At 23.7% G+C, this 21,334-nt stretch overlaps 1 protein-coding gene across 4 annotated transcripts in view; it reads right to left on the reverse strand.

Moving 5' to 3' along the window:
- The window catches only part of LOC126899366 (uncharacterized), a 31,551-nt gene that overhangs the window by 3,145 nt on the left and 7,072 nt on the right, over window positions 1-21,334 (reverse strand). Inside the window, exons 1-4 of one of the 4 annotated variants that reach the window (XM_050674244.1) lie at window positions 11,860-11,909; window positions 10,765-11,162; window positions 9,399-9,831; window positions 3,719-5,856 (exon numbers count right to left, since the gene is read on the reverse strand). In XM_050674244.1, the coding sequence (XP_050530201.1) occupies window positions 5,812-5,856; window positions 9,399-9,831; window positions 10,765-11,162 (876 nt within the window). In that variant the 5' untranslated portion in view covers window positions 11,860-11,909 and the 3' untranslated portion in view covers window positions 3,719-5,811. Of the gene's footprint in view, window positions 1-3,718; window positions 5,857-9,398; window positions 9,832-10,764; window positions 11,163-11,859; window positions 11,910-21,334 lie in introns of those variants that run through there. The other 3 variants (XR_007702563.1, XR_007702564.1, XM_050674243.1) reach the window with 3 other exon arrangements.

The raw sequence follows: 21,334 nt of genomic DNA on the forward strand, positions 1-21,334 counted from the left end.
ATTTCATAGTTAGTAATAAATCAGTAAATTGTGAAACTAATATGTTATTATTTATCATATATATAATAATTATATTATTGTCACATTTTCAAAAATAGGATTGTTACTTTTTTTTAGTTATATTATTAAATGTATCGACTTATTTTCTAACTAAAATTATTCTATGGTATGCTTTTGCAAAAACAAGACACTCAAAAGAAACTTGCAATTGCAAGACTTTTATTTTATATCATAAGGTTAAAATGAATGATTTAATGTTTTAAAAAAATATGACTTGGCAAAGATATTTGAAAATTTAAAATTAAAATGTTTTATTAACACATATTTAGTTTACTATCAATTTGTTGTTTTGTTATTAGGATCTTTTTAAAACTCATTCTGTAATAAAATAAAATACATTTGTTACTTGTTTTTTATGATAACCACTACAGTAAAAAACTATATAGCGAATGAATTGAAGAATAAAATTTCAGAATTTTAATACTCGAGTGTCTTTTCATTACTTTCTCTCAATAATTAAGTAGTAATTGTTTGAAAAAACATTTCATGTTATTTTATAATATGAATATATAATAATAATTCAACGATACAGAGAAAATAACCTTAATCTGTATAATACAAAATTATTAGAATTAACAAATTTAAATTTATTATAATTATTTTTTTATGGTGAAATTATTACATGATTTAGAATTAATGAGTGGAAAAACTATTTACGAACTTTTAGTTTTTCTAGTATAAGAAAAACTCATTATTTTGTATAATTATATTAAATTATTGAGAGAAAGAGTATAAAATTGTGGGTATTTGGTCGAGTTATATTAATATTAAAAAACTATAACAAATATTTCTCACTTTACATTATTGTCATTAGTTCAACACAATCATGTTTATTTAAATAGAATGTTAAATATTTATTGTTATTGTCATAAATTTATATTTAAGTAATAATAATTTTCTCGTTACTGCATAAATTCTGACATTAAAAATTCTAATTTTAAATGCCAAATAAAAACCATTATAAAATTAAACAAAATTACTTGTACAAAATTTCGTATAAGTAATGAAATAATAACATAAGAAATTACAATTAACTACGTAAAAAAAATTGAATACAGAGTCTCTTTAATTTAAGAATTAGGAGCTTTTAGGTTGGTGTGATTATTTTTAAGGACTATTTTTAGAACGAGATGTTAATAAATTTATTTTTAATTAAAACAATTTTGTTATAAAAACCAAACTGAATCATCGAATTTTTGTATTATTTGAGTATATAATTTAATTTTGTTTTACATTTAATTTTGCAAAACTTCAAATGCACTACGAATTTAACTTTAAATACTATCATTGAGTATAGTTAGACAATATTATTTCTATAGATTGGCTCATTGGCTACGTTTTCGTTATCGCGTTATCGGACGAATGTCAGTACAAAGGCAACGTGTTTAATTATAGCCCATGATGTTATTGCTAATAGTTGTGTTGTATTGGTGACAGTTCAATACCACTTTGTCGGTGAATTTTTTTACTGTACATTTTGTAACTATATTAAACATTTTTTAAATGTTAAATTGCAATTGTAGAATAATCTAACAGCTGCACTTCGTAATATTTTTAATTATTGGAATAATTAGTACAGGGAATTAATATAGCGTTTTCTTTGACAAATGTAATATAATGTATATTACATTATTTTATTATAGCGTTATTATTTTTACATAAGATACATTTTAAATTTTTTTTATCATCAACATGCATATTATTCATGGAAGTTATTAATTGAATTTATTACTACTTTTTTGTTTTTGGCAATAACGTATCAGAATAATGGGACATGGGTGTAGATATGTTTTTTCGTTTGTAGGGATTAGTGAACAATTGTCTTATGTATTACCTCCCAGGACGATATCCTAATTACGTCACTGAAATCAAAATTAATAAAAATTAATAACCTATTGCACTTCCAAAATTATAAAATTAATTTTATTTATTACTGTAATAATATTTTCATTCAATAAGAATACTCTTTAAGAACTGTGTTTTTATGTTAAATTTAAATTGTAATAAGCTAAAATTCATTTGATTATCGAATAATCAAATTTTTCTCATTTAGATAGCCTTATCATAATGACATATATTATTATTATTACTTTTATGAAAAGTTGTTTCGCGTTGACCAAAAAACCGGCCAGTGAGCAATCTATAATATTAATAATAAATTTTTTGAATTTAAAATATAATAAAACTAATATAAAATAAAAAAGAAGCAATTTGAAATCATTTGGACCCAATTTTTGTAACGGGCGTTTAAATAAGGTAACTTGTTCCACAATAGTTATTAATGAAAATCTAATATGTATTCTCATTTTAATATTATTTATATGATTAAAATTTAATTTGTTTTACGCGTTTAAAAAAATATAACATGACATTGAAATGTCATGTTAAATTATTATAATAATTTTTTATTGTAATTATTAATGCTGTCATAAAAGATAAGTCATAATTTAATAATTTTTACTTTTACTACAGATACTACCGTTTTAAATTAAATAAAATTCGCCTTAGATTTATTTAATCAATCTTAATATTAAGAAGTTTATTATTTTTTTATTAAAATGACTAACATGTAATTAATTAATTTTTATTTTAAATCAGTTAAAATATCCAACAATTATATTAATACGTAATTAAATGTTGTAGTTAAATTATGATATAGAATCATTAAATAAAATTTGAAATATAAGAAATCTTTATTGAATAGTAGAATTATTCATAAAATGACTATACGATAACTTGACAAATGAATGAATGAACACTGCCAGTGAAAGAATGTAACAAGATTTTAACTAAAAAAATGTATAAGATGATTTTTATAAGGTGTTACTAGCAGTTTTTATTTAAAAAAAAATCTAAATGAAGTTCTTCTACAATATTATAATTTTAGATATAATTTCCTAACTGTTCATTAACTGAAAAATTCCAATTTTCAAAATTACACATAAATTAAAATTTTTGTTTTAGTTATAAATATTTTCACATTAAAATTATAGAGAATTTTCTAGAGAACAAATATTTATTAACATTATGAATGTGACATCAAAATATAAGTTAATAAAGATCTTTAATAGTTGAATAATTTTTAACTATTCATTCGTTATGGTGAAGTCACCCTATGTGAGTTATGTGAAATTGACATTTATCTTTGCTTTATGAAAATAATTTAATCGATTATTAATTAATATATATATGATTTCCTTTATACAAGATTTTTATTGGATTAGTTAAAATATTTGAAAGATTCAAAAGTAAATACGTTTGTTTTAAGGTTTAAAGTTTATACTCTATTATAAATGTATGTATTAATATATTAAATCACAAAATACATTACATATATTCTATTATTTTGTTTATACTTAATACTGTTCTTAACAATATAAAAAAAGATCAATTTTTCAAAAATAACATTATTAATTATGTTATAATTAATTAAGGTACAATTCAAAGTCATTAAATTAAAATTTTTTTTTAAAAATTGAAGAAAAATATTTTTGGATGTTATATAGATTCTTATAAAATTATTTAATAATTGAGAAAAAACACGTACGTTTATAAAATATAATTAATATAATTAATTTATATTTTTGATTATGTTTTTTTAAGATCCATTGTTTTCTTTTTATAAGAAAAATCAATGTATTTTTAATGATTTTTCATAATTTAAACAATTTAATTAGTAGACGATATAAGTATAAATAACTAAATAAATAATTAAATCAATTAGTTTGCATCTTCAAATATTTGAGTATTAGCTTTATTTGAAATGAAATACCTGGCTAGTATATTATGTTAAATGACTCAATCACCTAACTCATTTTATAAAATAAATCATAAGAAAGTGTATCAAAAATTCAAAATTTTTACGGAAAACTTACGTAATTTGATATTAAAATACTTCCCTTAACTACTTCCCTATTTGTGCTACTATTTATTGTATAGCTTAATCTATAAATCTGTATTCCCTGGTGTAGGGAATCCAGTCTCACTTTTGTGTCTTTGTAATTAAGGCTATCAGTCCCAAAAGACTGAGCTAAAAGCCTTTAAAAAGGTAATAACAATTATTACAAATAAAAATTCTACAGAAAATTAAAACAAACAACACGACACTAACATTAAAAGCTACGTGATTTTTATCACATTATTTACCTCAAACTATACTACGTTAGAATAATATACTACTTAAATACTAAACACATTATTACATTTACTTAAGGTATCTACTTTAATGTACTAGGAGTATTTTATGAAAATTAAAATCAAACGGACACTTGTTATAATTTCCTAATTTATTATAAATAATGTATTTAAAAGTAGTTAAAATTAAATTTATATTTATGATTGGGTTCATTTAGAATGATTTGATAAGCTTTAAAAGCTATATTTTAATAATTTATAATGTTATAAAATCAATACCATTATTAAATAATGAGAAGAGAAACGCTTAGCAAAAACAAATCAATTTTAAAAAACCGGACTACTCTAATCATAGCGACCTAGGGAGTATGATTTTCTATAATAAAATAATTAATGTTAACAATTTGTTAAATAGATTTTTAGTATTTTATAATACAGTAAACTAGCCGAACTTCAAAAATAAATTCCTTTGCTTTTGTTCACTATATTGGCAGTGACGCAAATTAGAGAAATAATCCAGGAGGTGCTTAAAATTGTTTAAGACATATAAAGGTGTGATAGGACTCTTCCTTGCACATCCCCAATCCTCCAAAATAATATATATATATATAACTGTAAAACTGAACTAACAATTATGGTTGATCTGTAGCATAATATTGAAATGCCTGTATATTTAGTATAATGTAAACGTAATACAAGAAAAAAACTGATGGGAAATTTTTATAAATAAAAGTACTTCGTTGAAACTATAGGTATTAAAATTCAAAGAAGGTACTAGAGCCTAAGGATGCTGAAGCACCTCCAGTAATTTGACCACTGCATATCGAACGAAAACACAGTTGTATGAGATGAACCGTAAAACTTTATTAACTAGTCAGATTGGTAGTGAGTTTTAGTGATTCCTAAAGTGTTCTTAAAGTTCTTAAAATATTTACTGGTTTCATATAAATAAAATAAAACTTATATTAGTATCACAGAATATCGATGATTCAGTGTAGAGATTATAAACACGATTCAATTGTTAAAAAAAATATTAACTGATAAATAAAATAAATAATTATGTTAATTTAAAATATTCACTTTTTGCAATAAATAAAAAAATGGATTATACTTAATTTTCAGACACTGTTGATAGATAAATAAATAAGCCCTGCAATAAAATTTTTATCATATTTATTACTTAACTTATACCATTACTGAGTATAATTAATTATTGGTTATTTTATTATTACGGGCGAATTACGAACAATTTGGTAATGTTTCACAACATTTGTTTCAGCTTTTAAAAAATCAGATATTTTTTTAGTAACTTATTCGTAATACTTTCTCGGAATTTAAAAGAAATTTTGTGTTGAAAGTTAGTACCGATTACAAATACAACATCTAAAGAGATCGTTAAGAAAATTTATCTATGTTTAATTTTCCTTAAGTCTATTAAACATTTAATGATTACAAATAACAAAAAAACAATTAAATACTTTCATTTTTTGGCATAACTGTCGGAGATATAATGTTTTTAATAATAATAATATGTATACGGAAAGGGTATTGATTATTTACATAGCGGTGTATCATAGGCCTCACTGTCAGCGCAATCTTGTTTTTTCCAGTTAATGATTACCATCTAGAATTCCATGGACTGTTTTGCGGTGATGTTTTATACTGTAAAAACCAAATAAATTAATTCGCATTAGCATAAAATTAATAGTAAGTATCAAAACTTATTCATTATTTAGCAATATAATTTATTTTACGAGTTTGAAGCAAGATTTTTGTAATAAAAAAACGTAAAAATTATTTAAGTCTTCATATAATAAATAAATAAGTTATTTCGCTTGAGTTATTCGGGGGGGAAATAGAAATTTAGAAATGAAAATGTAGAATATATATATTCGTATACTTTATAAACAGTGACTTTACTATTTACCTATTCAAAAGTCTCCTAATAAAATGAAAAATTTTAAACACGGACTATTTTTTAATATTAAATACGTTTATAATATTATAAGTATACTATGTATAAGATAGCTGAAGATTTTTGTTTGAAAAATACTGTGTATATTTTCCTAAAATATTGATTAATTTATAAAATTTTCATATAGAGTTTTAAATAGATCATTTTAAAGATTTTAAATAAATCTTTTAACCATTTATAATGATTATTTTTATAAGCAACTTGACTGATAATAGCTCTTATGATTTATCTGATATTTAAATATACTAATTCTACGTGAAATTAATTAACTGATTAAACAAATAATATATCATGGAAATATTGTTTAAAAATGAAATTAATACTGCTATATTAAATATACTATAAAGGGGCATTGTACAAACCCAATTACTACTACGTATTCTTGTAATAAAATTATATTAAATATTAAATTAAAAATCATTTTAAGAAGTTATATTATATAGCGAATATAAACTATCTACTGGTTTTTTTTACTTAAAACTTTTTATAAGAACTAAAAATAAAAATTGCATTGAATATAATTTGTGGTTAGAATTATTCATTATTTATACGCACATTTTATTTGAACAGAAGTGAGTTTTTCAAATAGTTTGTTTGCATAGAATAATTTAATACCCAACAATCGGATATTAAAAAAAAGCCACAGTCTGTCGAATATTCTATGAAATATTCGTATCTTTAACATTTCTCAATNAAAAAGCCACAGTCTGTCGAATATTCTATGAAATATTCGTATCTTTAACGTTTTTATAATATCTGTGGGCGTGCGTGGGTGATCAGAAAGGTTAAGATATTATTTGAAATGTTAACGACCGAGCTTATGTGACAAGGTGTAAAGAAATAATTTAATTTGTCGCGTTAATTGGTCTGTGAACGGCACTTATATAGGAATGTAGTGAAATTGCATACGCATTTTGCCGTCTCGTTAATCAGAGAATTTCAATAACGTTCAAGCTGTTTAAATGAAACATTTTTTACAAACACCTTTACTGTAGAGGAAAATTATTTCATAATTTATCGTTATTAACACAAATGAAATTCAAAATATTTAAAATAACTTGATGTTTATTTAAGGATTAAATAATGATAATTAAAAATTACTTTTAATAAAAATGTTTGAGAAACATTTCTCTAATAGTCCGTGAGTAATGGAATTTATATTAAATTAGTTATAAAATTAGGCATTTGTGTATCATTTCCATAAATTAAAATTAAAAATTCATTAGGTTTTGCTTTGAAAAAGTATAAAAGTAAATACACAAAATAGTTATAATAATATTAATAGTAAGTTAATAATATTATAAGTATCATTGGATTCAATCCAACAATTTATTGAATTTATTTGGATTAAAAAAAAAAACACCTGACATATGAGAGCTTTAATATTTCCATTATAATAAAAAAAAAACACAAATATCACTTTAAAATGTTTGTGAATTCAAAGTAAACAAAGAAAAGTTGTGTTAAGTAATAGTGATTTATTGAATAAATCAAGTGAAATATTATATAATATTTTTGTGGCTTTTGAGTTTAATATTTTTAATATTTTTTAGTTTTTTTAAATTAATAATATTTTTAATATAGTTTTAATTTTACTTAAGTGAAATATTAAAAATTATTTTAAAAGAGTAATTTCAGTATATAGGTATAGGTAATCGATTATATATAAAACACTCATTTTCTTAGGAACTATTAAACATTTTTATATTTTGTAAAGGAAAAAAATTTTAATACAAAAATTACAATAATATATTTAGTTACATAATTTTTTTCAACCCATCAGATTCAAAAAACCTAAACTTTAATTTTCTATAATATTGTAATTTGCATAAGATTAAAATATGGATATCTAGGGGAGGATAAGCCGTTTATTTCTACCTTAACTCTCGCAAAAATTATGAAAATTACATGTTAATTTAAATAAAAATACTTTTAAGAGGACGAATAGATAATTAAATCATCCAAACATTTTATTCAAATTACGCCTATGCTGTTTTAACGATATGGAATATTTTTTATTTGATGAATCATTCTTCTATTATTCCTTGTTAAAGATTTTCTACCGATTTTCTATTGATAATTTGATTATTAACATATAGTAATTGTGATATCTTCTAATAAATGTCACATAAGCAAGTTTTTCTTGACAATTCTTATTATCATATCTGTCACTCGTGACGCAAAACTAAATAACGATAATAATTAATAGATTTTTGAAATAGTTTATTATTGCCTCCGGTATTATGGAAACCAAATTAATGATGAATTTCTATATTAATATTAGACCATTAAAAATTTTTAAAATGTAAATAGATTATCGGATAATAAAATTTATAAGAACAAAATTATTTGAAAACGTTTTATATATCATATAATAAAACCAAAAACAAAGATTCCCATTAAAAAAAAATTAAAGTTGAGGTTTTTGTCTCTGAAGAGATGAAAAATAAAATAACTTTAATGTATGCATATTATTATAGAGTTGAACCAAACAAATTTTCTTTAAAAAAATTGAAAATATTCAATAGTTTCTGAGAAAGTTATTGTATTACCCTTAATTGATATACTGTATTTATAATGCATACTTTATATATTCTGCAAGCTTACTCAATTTTTTAAAATGTTTATATCTCAGTAAGTATTTATCCGAAACTTGTTAAAAACCCATCAAAATTGTTTGTAAGAAAAGAGCTAAAATAATGAATTTAAAATAATGAATTTAAAATTTTGAAAAAATTAAAAATTTTATTCATTTTTGTTTATAAAAAAAAACAAATAATAAAAATAAGGGTTTAACGTAGCTCAAAACTGTAAAAGTTATCTAAGAAAAAGTATCGCAATGAAGTCACTGGATTAAAAGTTATTAAAGATGACAAAACCGATGAGACACTGTGTATATAGTTAATTATTTAGAATAAGTATCGATGGTCTAACTCACAAAAGTATTTATCGAAATTTTCATCAAAATTAAGTAAAGATATGGAGTAAAATAGAAAACTAACAGCTTTCTTCAAAACTAATATTTATATATTATTCCGAAATATCATGTGATTTATTACATTGTGAATTGATATTTATTTTTATATTGTAATACAAAATTTGAAATTAAGTTCTTGAAAAATTCTAAAAATACATTTACCTTTATTGTATAACGAATCATTTACTTATACTGAGATAGTCATAGTTTGACATTAGTCTAAAAATAAAAAATAATAGAAAAATATTAAACCTGAGGTGGAGAAGCCGTGGAAAGTTTGTCATCGACTTTATTATTAGTCGCTTTTCCAAACTGTCCATATGAGAAATGTCTGGGATGCGACATTAGTGTCTGGTACCCAGGCCGTTTGTTACCAGGACTATTAGGACTAAGATCGGTAAGAGGTATGACGGGAATTGAATCGCCGTCTGTATTCTCACTACCATTGCCACCAGTACCACTACTTTGGTATTGTTTGGCTTTCTCGTGACGAATCAGCTCCTTTAGCTCTTGAAACCTGTCTTTGGTCGTTAAACGCATAGCAGAACCAGGCATTTTCGATATAGGATAACCTAATCGAAACAAATTTACTTTTCTGGACATTTGATCGTCCATGAATTTTCTTGATGTACCCGATAAACGGGCAACTTTGTCGAAAGGCCTCATTTGTGAATAAACTTGATATCTAAAAAATAATAAGTTTCAACTTCAATTCAACGAATATACCACAATTACACTAAAAATAATCATCCAAAAATACAAATAAAAACTCAATTGGAACTAATTAAAATTGGTATACGATTTGCCTAAACACTTTTTTTTATACAAGTCGAGTCATAATAATTACAACTCTAAAGGAGTTTAAGCTTACTTTTTACTACTACAGTACAGTGGGCTGGTGATTATTGTTCCTACTACCGAAAAGCGGACGTGTCAGACCATTCGACAGAGTTCCAAGGTGCTATTTATTAACAATTTAGTTTTTTTTTTAAATTTTTGATTGATTTGAAAAATATGTATATTTTGTCATATTTTACTACAAATAGTTACACAACTTATGTAAAATTAATTAATAGATTTTAAAAGATGTTTAGAGGAGCTAGAATAATTTAAGTTAATCAAGGATGGCTTACATTATTATAACTACAAACAATTTTGGGGTTATAAAATTGGAGTACCAATGTTCACCCAAATGATTAAATCTGTCTCAAATAATTGAATTGATGAGCAAAAAACAAATCATTTCATAGGCCGATAAATAAAGTGATGCAGACCTAATATCCTTCATCCCTAACTTTAAGAAAATCAAAAGTAGTAGCAAGAATAATAAAGCTTATATGGATATTTTTATCAACATAAATATCTACTCGTTAATTATTTTTATTTTTCTTCGCCTTTATACCAACTGCTTTGGGTCGGCCACCCATATCGTAAACCTCCACTTGATACGATTTCCCACATTATAAATACCTTATATCACTTTCAGTCATATACAAGCACATCTTTATAAATAGCTATTCGTTAATTAAAAATAAATTAATACTAATGTTATATTGGTTCATTAATACATATGTATTTAGTTCAGCATATCAATAGAATGAAAAAATTGAATTTCTACCTGTCGGCCAGCGATCGTCCCATTATCAATGATCTTTGACGATTAGAATACCTTGGTTTTGTGTAATCATCCCATATGCTGTATGAAAAAAGATCAGTAGTATCTGGTATATTATTATTTGCTGTCTGTAGTAATTGCTTTTGTCTCTGTGATAAACGCCACATTATTCGTAACTCTAGACAAGATGGTTCATTTGCGTATGGCTCTGACTGACTCAATGTTTTAGCTTCCTCAATAATGTCCAGCGGAATTATAGTGGGATCCGGATTTCGGTGATCTACAATAGTAACTTTAGGTCCGTACATTTTCACTCTTGGATGTGTCATGGCACCCGAACGTTTGACAAGAATGAAAATTAAATACACGGCCATACTAAATATCATCATCATTAAATGCATCTGTAAAATAATTATATAATTAATTATTTTTAATCTAAAAAATATAATGGCTATTATTTAAAACTACCTCCTCTATTTTTAGAGACAATTAATAGTCCCCTATAATTAAATACCATTATAATTTTATATTTATTGATATTTGATAAAAAATACATTCTAAGTAAAAAATGATATTTTTTTCGTATCTTCGTCTTACATTTTATGAAATATAAAATACAACTAAATAATGTTATTTTGTAATTTTTATATTATAAGGTGATTAATTTATATCAATCCACCAATTCAATCACTTGGAGATATATCGGTATTGGTAATATCGGAAATTTATTTTTAGATTTTTTTCATTTCGAGTACATTTTTCTGTCCATCCTTTACATCCTATAAGAGTGTCTACCATATATTTTAATGGCCACATATAAATAACCAACTAATAAAAAAGAAAATTATCAAATTAAAAAAATGTCTGGTCTAACTTTTAAACCAGTATTTTGAAATTTATTATCATTTTAAAATTAGACTATTGGTGAGATAATGGTTATTATTATTATTTAACTTTTTTTTATACCTAGGAAAAAAAAGTTTGAGAATTTTTTAATGGTATATATTGAAAGTTGTTTATAGTTATTTAAAATTAAATGTTAAGATAATTAAATAAAGAAAATAGTATATTAAAAGCTCTTAAATATAATTTAATAACTTTTTTAAAATTCTTCAACAATTTTTTTAGTATTGTATTTCCGAAAATATTACTACTCTCTAATAGCTAATAAGAAAAAAGTAAAAATGTTTTATAATTTGTTCAAAAATTCAAAATCGCTATTTTTTAGTTATCAATAGTTAATAGAAAATTGTTAAAATTATTACAATAATAGTTTAGATATCTTTTTAAATAATAATTATTTTAATATAAATTTTTATATTAATTATAAATAATTATTATTTATTACATTATATATCTAATTTAAATGTTTATGAATATTAAAATGTTAAGCCATCAAATAAACTATATAGTTTTAGAAAACAATAACTCAAAAAACAAAAGTTATAAAAATATACTTAATATTTGTATATAAATTAAATAACTATTGAAGTATACTTTAAAGTACTAAAATTTTAATTTTTCTAACAAAATATAGTTTTTCTGTGTATTATTAACATCAAAAACAAATTAATCCAGTGTTTCATAATTAATTAATAACTTTAGTTAATATGCGAGTGCTGTAATTTTTATTACAACACGTTTCTCAGCCTCACTCCACCTCCCGTTTAGGTATAAAAATGTTAATAACTTCTGTAATATTGGTGCGTAAATTGATTGTCATTTTCTTAATTAGATCATTATCCAACAAATACAATAAGTTAGTTAATTATTTATGTTTCAATTTCAAAAAATAAAGCTATCCCTCTAAGAAGGTATAAAAGATAAAATGATTACTGAAAATGCATAAAATTATTAATAATTTTCAAAAAAAATATGGGACTAATAGAATACAATAATAAAATTATCAATATTATTTTTATTTATTTTGTTTTATTTGTATTTTTAATTGAGTGGTTCATGATAAAAGAATCATCCTCTCTTCAGTTGAATAATTATAAAGGAAGTTTAATTTTTAACTTTTTGAAAATATCAACATACATCAAGTATGCCATAATTTATTTTTCATATAATTATATTGAACTCTCCTTATGAGAGTTATAGTACTATAGCATTATAGCAATATAACGATATAGCCTTTTAAAGTTTCTCTGATATACTTTAAATGTCTAATAATATATTAACATTTTCCTGTGTAAAATATTTTTAGCAAAAACCGTTATTTATAATGAACAACTTTATAAATCGTTTAAGAGTCGCTTACGTAATTTGAATAGCTTTAAAATTTAAGTAATTTCATTTAAGTTAATTTTAGATAAAAAATATAATGCTTCTGTTATAACACGAGTAGCATTTTCTTTGTTCAAAATTGGTTGGGTTTGATTTGTGCACAGTACACTCAACATGAAGTAAGCACCGTGCACTGAGGTAAAAAGTTACTATCTTTGTGAAGTTCAAGTGCTTAAGTGTTCTACGTTATCGTGTTACAAATTGAGTTATTTAGATTATATCTATTCTATACATTTATTTCAAGTACAGTGAATAAGTGTCAATATTATCGTTATTTTGATATGTTCAAGAGCAAAAAAAAAATTCTTGCAGAACCCTTAAGGTTGTTATTTTAAAATATTAAAGTTTCATCGGTTCGTTTTTTTATTAATTATCACATGTAAAAATATTTGAAATTATTTTGAATGGAGATGTGCCATAGAATAATATTTATCATTATATCATGTAATAATTACTATTTACAGGCTAATCGGCGTAAGCGACATTTTTAACAAAAAAAATTTTTTTTTCTAAAATAATGAAAGTAGCTTATGGATACTACAAATCCACTAAATTTGAACATTTTTGGTCAATCAATCTGCAAACAAATGGTACTAATTAGAGAGATTATATAATAATTTTATTATCTAAGCTCTTTAATAATACCTACATCGATAAGCGCAACAAATAAGGCAGTAACTCACTTTTTCTTATTTTTCGAGAGAACAAAAATAAAATTTTTTCTCTGATTACACCCTATATGTTTAATTTTCCAAATTAAATTTCAATTCAAATCGAATTTTCGATATTTCTATGTAAGTTATAAGAAGAGTGAGACCTAAATTCAAATACCATATAATGTCAAAGTTTAATTTTTTACGTTACTGCCTTATTTGTTGCGCTTGATTATATGTAATTATTATAACTTAAATTCTATGGGATGTACAAAATAAAAATTAATTTTGTTTAATGTCTAAATGTTCTAAGGTTCGTCGTCGGAACCAAATCAAAATTTAAAGATTCGATATTTCTTAATATTAAAATTATTATAGTTTAAAATATTTTTTTATGAAATTTCAAATTTTATGTCACTATGACGATATATAATACTGTCTTCTCTTAAAAATTTTAAAGTTTATAAAAATGTTCGAACTTATTTTCATTCTTACACATTAAAACATTTATGGGTAATCGTTGTCTAAAATTATAAATATTTTAATAATGTAAGCCGCGGTTCAAAGTTCAACAAGTGCTGCCTGACCAACGAGAACCCGCCCCAAATGTTACATCAAACGTGAGTCTTTTTAACATCGTTGAAGTGACAACGTCGAGTATGTATGCCAATAGCTTTGGGTACAAACCGATCAGCGCTTGCTCACCGTTGCCATCAACATAGCTAACTTTTCGACGTCCGATTTAGTGAAATGATTTATGAAATAATAATTATTAATGTCATCTCATTTCTTGTTCATCTTAAGTAAGATTCTGTTCAAAATCTTGATAACTTTAATTGTAAAAATTTAATATTACATTCAATATTAGTACAATATATTCATTAAACCACTATTATTACTATTTCTTTTAAGAATTGCACTAAACTGAAAAGTTATCCATATATTCTGTAAATAAATTAATTTAAAAAAAATTGTAAAGGTATTATCAAAGTTACGAACCACAAACCAACCTTAAACCAAAATTCTCTCAGGAGTTAGTTATTTCACTATGTTTGTTTATTATATTAAACGTTCATGTTCAAATAATATTATTTATTTAATCTTAATAAATTTATATATTTTATTATGTTCATAGTTAATCAAAGGCGTCATTTGCAATATGCAAGGTACTTTCTAAAGTATTTTCGTACATAGATTTATTATTGGGTTCAAGGCTACTAAGGTCTTGAGTGATTCCTTCATTATCTTATTATTAACCCAACTCAACCGCTATTAACATACATTATCATCCAATACCTATAAATACATTAATTTATTATGTTTAGAGTAATTGAAAACATTAAATTTTAATTTGTTATTCAACTAATATGTTACGAATAATTATAATTTTTACCTAATTAAATTTTCAAAATAATTAAATGTATAGTAAATAAAATTTGTATTTTTAAAATTCTTGTTTATCACTATTTTATTTCCGATCCTATAAACAAACGAAACAAGGTTGCATCTATAAAAAGAAAAACTATTCAACTGTTTAGTAACATACGGTTAATTACAAGACTCAGTACCTTTACTTAATGAAACTTTGAATATTCTACGCATCGTCGTGTCTAGTAGGATCGTAGCACGATAATTAATTGAATAGTCGCTCCATGCAAAATTTAATTTGGAAACTATTCGTGCACCTGTAATCACTGTTTTTCATTCATAAATTTTCGGTATTGATTTCGACCAACAATACCGTACCGTATAGGATATATGTATGCTGAACTGAATCATAAGTTAATTTATCTGCATTTTGTGGCGACCGTAATTGTTAATATCTTTAATTTCTTGTAAAAATGATTTTTTACTAGAAATTAAATAATTAATACATATTCATTTTTTGATATATTTATTTCTATTTTAGCTTCGATGCGAAGCTGAAAAGATATTGGTTAAAATATATTCATTTAATGATACATAATTACTTTTAGAAATAAAATACTAAAATTTGAAATATTGAGACATTTTAAGTAACACTCATATTTAATTTCCCAATTTTATAAAAATTTTAGCTTCGACGTGAAGCTGAGAAGGTATTGATTTACTATGATGTATTTTTTTTTGTGTCTGTTACCAATTTTCCTCAGTTCTCATCGAACCGATTTCTTTCAACGATACGTCAAAAGATCACAAATCGTATCTAATCGAAGTACATTACCCTCAAAAATTGAAAAAATTTCCCTCGTTCCCCGTAAATGGGGGAAATCTCCAAAAAAATGACAAAAATTAAAAAATCGCTAATTTTCAAAATTTTTTCAATTTTTTAAATTAAAACTGCTATAACTTTTTTAAAAATAACCAAATCTATATACTTTTTTTTTATAGGTGCACAATGTCTTTACCTATATATTGGTATATTTTTTTTATAAATCTGACCCTTTACCGCCTACAGGGGAGGATTTAAAATGACAACTTTTTCACAAAAAATTAACTTTTGAAAGTGTTCCGATAAGGTGACACTTTTAAATATATCTTAAATTAAAGATAATGTAATAGACCTTATCATAGAAAAAAAATTTCGGACTTTATTTTGTTTTCATGGTGAAAATGGCTACCGAATGTTATTTTTGTGTGAAAATTCTAGATTTTATTTTTTACATTTTTAACTTTATAAAGCTATAACATATTGAAAAATGTATGGATCAATATAATTTTTTATGAGAAATAATATGAAATATTATAAATTAATTATTAAATTTATATCTCTTTTTCATTCAACATGCTTTACCTTAATCAGAATATAAATAAGGAAATAGCAGATCATATAGCTTTTGTAAAAATCCACCAATTTTTTAAAATTAAACACTATCTAAAGATTTACATTGAAGCGTTTTTTATGATAGTGATTTTAATCACTGTCAAATATCATTATACTTGACCCAACTATGGCACGACCCCGCCGTGCTGGGTTTTTTTATTTATCGGAATGTTAATATATTCAATTTTTATATACTTATTTTTTGTAGGAGATCGTACTTGAAAGTACTAATGAGAGCAAAGCATTGTTAACAACCAAGAAAGTGGGATTCTTGATAATGTTGAGCAAAGTTGACTCTGCTATTATTTTCAATAATAAGCTAAAGATGATGCGAACCATAAAGTTCCATCTACAAGATCACACGAATCATTTAAAAAAACTATCACAATGAATGTGTTAAAGCTTTCATAGATTATCTTGAAGCTTGAAGTGCTTGAGGATGTATCCATGTTTACAGTTGAGTTCTGTTGCTTCGGACTCAACTGTAAACATGGATACATCCACAAGCAACAGAATCATCACAATTTTAAAAAAAAAAAGACATCATCAATATTTATTAGTTATTCAATTTATAAAAACAAGTTATTTAATTTAGTTAAAGAAAAGTTGAAAAAATCAATATAATTCATAGTTTAATGCTTAAAAAGTATATAGAATTAAATTCTGAAGGTTAGTTTATTTAATTTTATTAATTTCAATAAATAATCATTTTTTCAATACTTATTAATAGATATCTCAATGAACAGCTAGTTCAAAATTTTTTTTTGTTCATTTTTAAAATATATTTGAGTAATTGTAAAAGATCAATAAATATTTAACATTTCTTTCCTATTTTGTTTGCCATTTCTTATAACAGCAATCAGTTTAAAAGACATTCAGTAAGGATCATCAAAATTAGAAAGGTGAGGTAGTTTTGTAACACTTTTATAAAGTAGTGCGGAAGTTAAAGAAACGCTTACCCTAAAAAGAAATTAATTTATTACATTAGTTTAAATTCTTCAATTATTTGTAATAATTGTATATAATCCTTTTAAAAAAACTAGTATGAACCTTTTTATTTGATAATACTTTTTATTGCCTAAACTCGATAATAGCATTAATTGATTAATAGTTTTTCTTTTTTCGTTTATATTTCAGTACAACTCTGTATAAATATTTATTCAAAATAATTAATGATATTGTATATTGAAATTTTATATACATTATATGTAATATTATATCTGTTAAATAATTCATTGTGTTTTTCTTTATTATTAAGGAGTATTTTAATAACTTTTTAAAGTTGCATTTTATTTAGTTATCACTATTTTATTGAATTAGTTTATTTTTTATACCACACATGTACGTTACTCAGATATTATTTTTATCTTTATAGGGATGCATTAATATTACTATCAATAATAAAGTTAATTAGTTTATAAAATATTTATTTTTAATGATTGTGTATATTTGTTATGATATTTTTTTTTTCTATGTAATTTAAAGAAAAAAATTAGTATCAATTATATAAATTAATAAACACTGAAATTATTATATAATTGTATTATAATATTATATAATTGAATCATATTTGTGAATTATTATTCAACTCATTGATTTTTATCAGTTGTAAAATCAGTGAATTAGGACCAAATTCTTTTCTGGGAATTATGGAACATAGAATACTATTAAATTTTGAAATGAAAAATGTGTTATGGTTTATAAAAATTAAAGATTTGTGCGAGTCATGGTTAAAAAATTATTGTATATTTTTACTAAACATTTTTTTAATTCCTCAAGAGTAGTTTTTTTGTTATAATTGACAAATATAAACAAATATATTTTTTTCTAGTAGGTATGAAGAGTGATAGAATAGATGAAAACTACTACAATTATTAGTTTGAAAAATACCATTAAAGTAGAAAAAATATTTTTAGGATAAAAGATATTTATAGGGTATAATTAAATTTAATTTGCGAAGCACACCAGGAATCCAATATATTCCATTTGTTGTTTATAGTCTTCTGTATTTAATTTAGAATAAAGTATGGTTTATATCTTATTTTTTTTATTTTAGGCATAAAACTTTATATGCATATAACAGTGGCTCAATTAGAGTTTTGTCTTGGAGGAAAATACATAAGAACTCTCTAACAAATCTTAAAACTGTTTTAATGGTAGAAAAAACAAAGCTCAATTAAGTTTAAGTTAAGGTTATATTATTAAAAATATAAACATTTTGTATATAAAATTTCCACTTAAGTAGACTCATAAGCTATTAAAAATGTATTTATTATTTTTAATTATTTAGTAATACGAATAATATTAGATTGGATGCATAGATGAGAAGTTATTGGTTTACTTTGTTGTGTGTTTTTTTTTTTGTGATTGTGTACTCGATTTTTTTATTGTACGCTTATATTGAACGATACAACAAAAGATTTAAAAATCGTATTCAGTTGAAGTTAATAGCACTATAATTTTAAAATTTTTTCTTAATTCTCATAATAGGGGAAATGTTTCCAAAAATGACAATTATTAACAGTTATATGATATTTTTAGTCATCATTTTACATTAAAATAGCTGTTAAAAAACTAAACGAATTATTATGAATTTTTACTGACAATATTTTAGACATTAGCTTTACAAAATGTTTACTTTTTTTGAAAATCTAACATTAATCAATATTATAGGCACAAATAATGGACTGCTTTGTTAAATTCTAAAATTAATTTATATCAATCATACTAGTAGTTGATGCGTCACAAAAACTTTATAGTAAATATTTAACAATAATTTCAAGATAACTGAATTATAGCATAGAATATCAAGATGCTTTAGCTATTAACTTTTAAGAAAAAAGTTTTCATTAGTTATAGCTAACATATTGGGAAAATATATTTTAATAAAAATCTGTTTACTATAAATAGAATGAAACAAAAGAAAATATTACCAACGAAGTATTAATAATCTCCTAAATATAATTATTCTTTATGATAGATTATTCAAATAAATTAAATTTTTTTCTTATGAAGTTTGTAATTTTCTCCGACGTTAGTTAACAGTTAACAATAATAATTATTTCATTAGTTTCTTTAATAAGTTGAATATAAAAAGTATAAGGTTAAATGATAAATTTAACAACTAAATTGAACTAAAAATGAATAAATTCTTTTAAAATTATTGTTTTCAGCTCAAAAATCAAGAAAATTAATAATATAGGGGAAACGTAAGTACACGAGAGTTTGTCAATAATAAAATTATTAAAAACATAATTTTTTGCATATTAATCATGGTTGACAGATTGCCAAATGTAATATTACGAATCCCTTATTAATCGAATTTAATCAAAATACAAAATTCTTTTAGTAAAATTATTACTAACATATTATTATACATTGAATAACTTAACATAAACTCCATAAAAACATTACTTCAAAACAGTGTTCCCGTGGATGAGATTAAAAAAATATATTTTCTTACATAAATATTTTAAACTATAACTGCCATACCTATGTCAACCATGATACAGAGTCTAAAACGGTCCTTTTCAGGACCAGCCCTTATAACAAATTCAATAAATATTTAAGGATTTTCAAACATTTAAAGCGAAATCTTACAAGAAATGTACCAAAAAGATGCATGTAACGTTATTGCGTTTAAGAGACATACTGAGACAAGGACAACATCTATCTGAAGATAAAAGTAATGAAGGTGGCAATAGAGAGACAGCATAAGAAATACGTCAGTATGATATTTATAAGAGATAACACTAAAGATTCTTTTAACAAATCATACAGAAACCAACAACTTAGAAATTCTCACAATAGAACTTAAAAATTGCACTATTACATTAATATACAAATTGCCTAATATTCCATTTTATTTTATTTTTTATATTTTTTATTTTTATTACAAATTTCGAAAACCAAAGTAAACAAATTGTAATTAGCGATTTTAATAGCCACTACATTACCAGGGGCTATAATGAAACGAATGAAGATGAAGAATAAGTAAAAAATTGAGCAGAGGCAAATGACCTAATATTAATACATGATACAAAGCTCCCATTGTCGTTCAACAGTGGTACATGGAGAGGAAGCTGTAATCTAATTACATAATTTTTGTAAGCACCAATATTAAAAAATAATTTGTAAGTAAAGTCGAATATCAATACTAAATTCTCAGCATAGACGAATAATATGCCAAATAAATGCTATTATATATCCAGAAACGTACCGATGATAAGATGCTATAATTTCAAAAAATCCAACTGGGAAAATTTTAAGACCCAACTGGACCCTAAAATCAACAAAATAATCCCCAATACCAGAAAATTACGGGCAATTCACAAATTTAGTAAAAATATATTATAAAAAATATACCAAGGGCCTGAAGAATGCAGTATATCCCGGGAATGGGAAAAGAAACACAGACAATAGGTCACCTACTACAATGCCCTCTAATAGGAACCACATGTGATAAAAATGACTTAGACTTGGCAAATAACAAAACAGCAGTAGTCGTGGCTTTTTAGATGAAGGAAATCTGATTAACACGAATAAAAGAATTAATAATTTTCTCTGTTATATAGTTCTTACAACATTCAATTGTCATTCTGAATTTTCGGACTTATATAAGAGAGTAAATCTACTTTCGAGTAGCTTTATATCTCTGGCGATTATTAACATAAAATATAGTCCTATCTTTTTTATCATCAAAATATAGGGCAAACCATTTTTGTTCTAAATTAAGTGGGGTTTTTAGTAGATTTTTTTTATTTTTTGCCCAAAAAATATTCCGTGTGCCGACCTATGCTGATCAACCTCGTGACACCGGCGTATTTTA

This window comes from Daktulosphaira vitifoliae, unplaced genomic scaffold, assembly GCF_025091365.1.
Source record: "Daktulosphaira vitifoliae isolate Bord-2020 unplaced genomic scaffold, ASM2509136v1 Scaffold_2, whole genome shotgun sequence".
NCBI classification, from domain to species: domain Eukaryota; kingdom Metazoa; phylum Arthropoda; class Insecta; order Hemiptera; family Phylloxeridae; genus Daktulosphaira; species Daktulosphaira vitifoliae.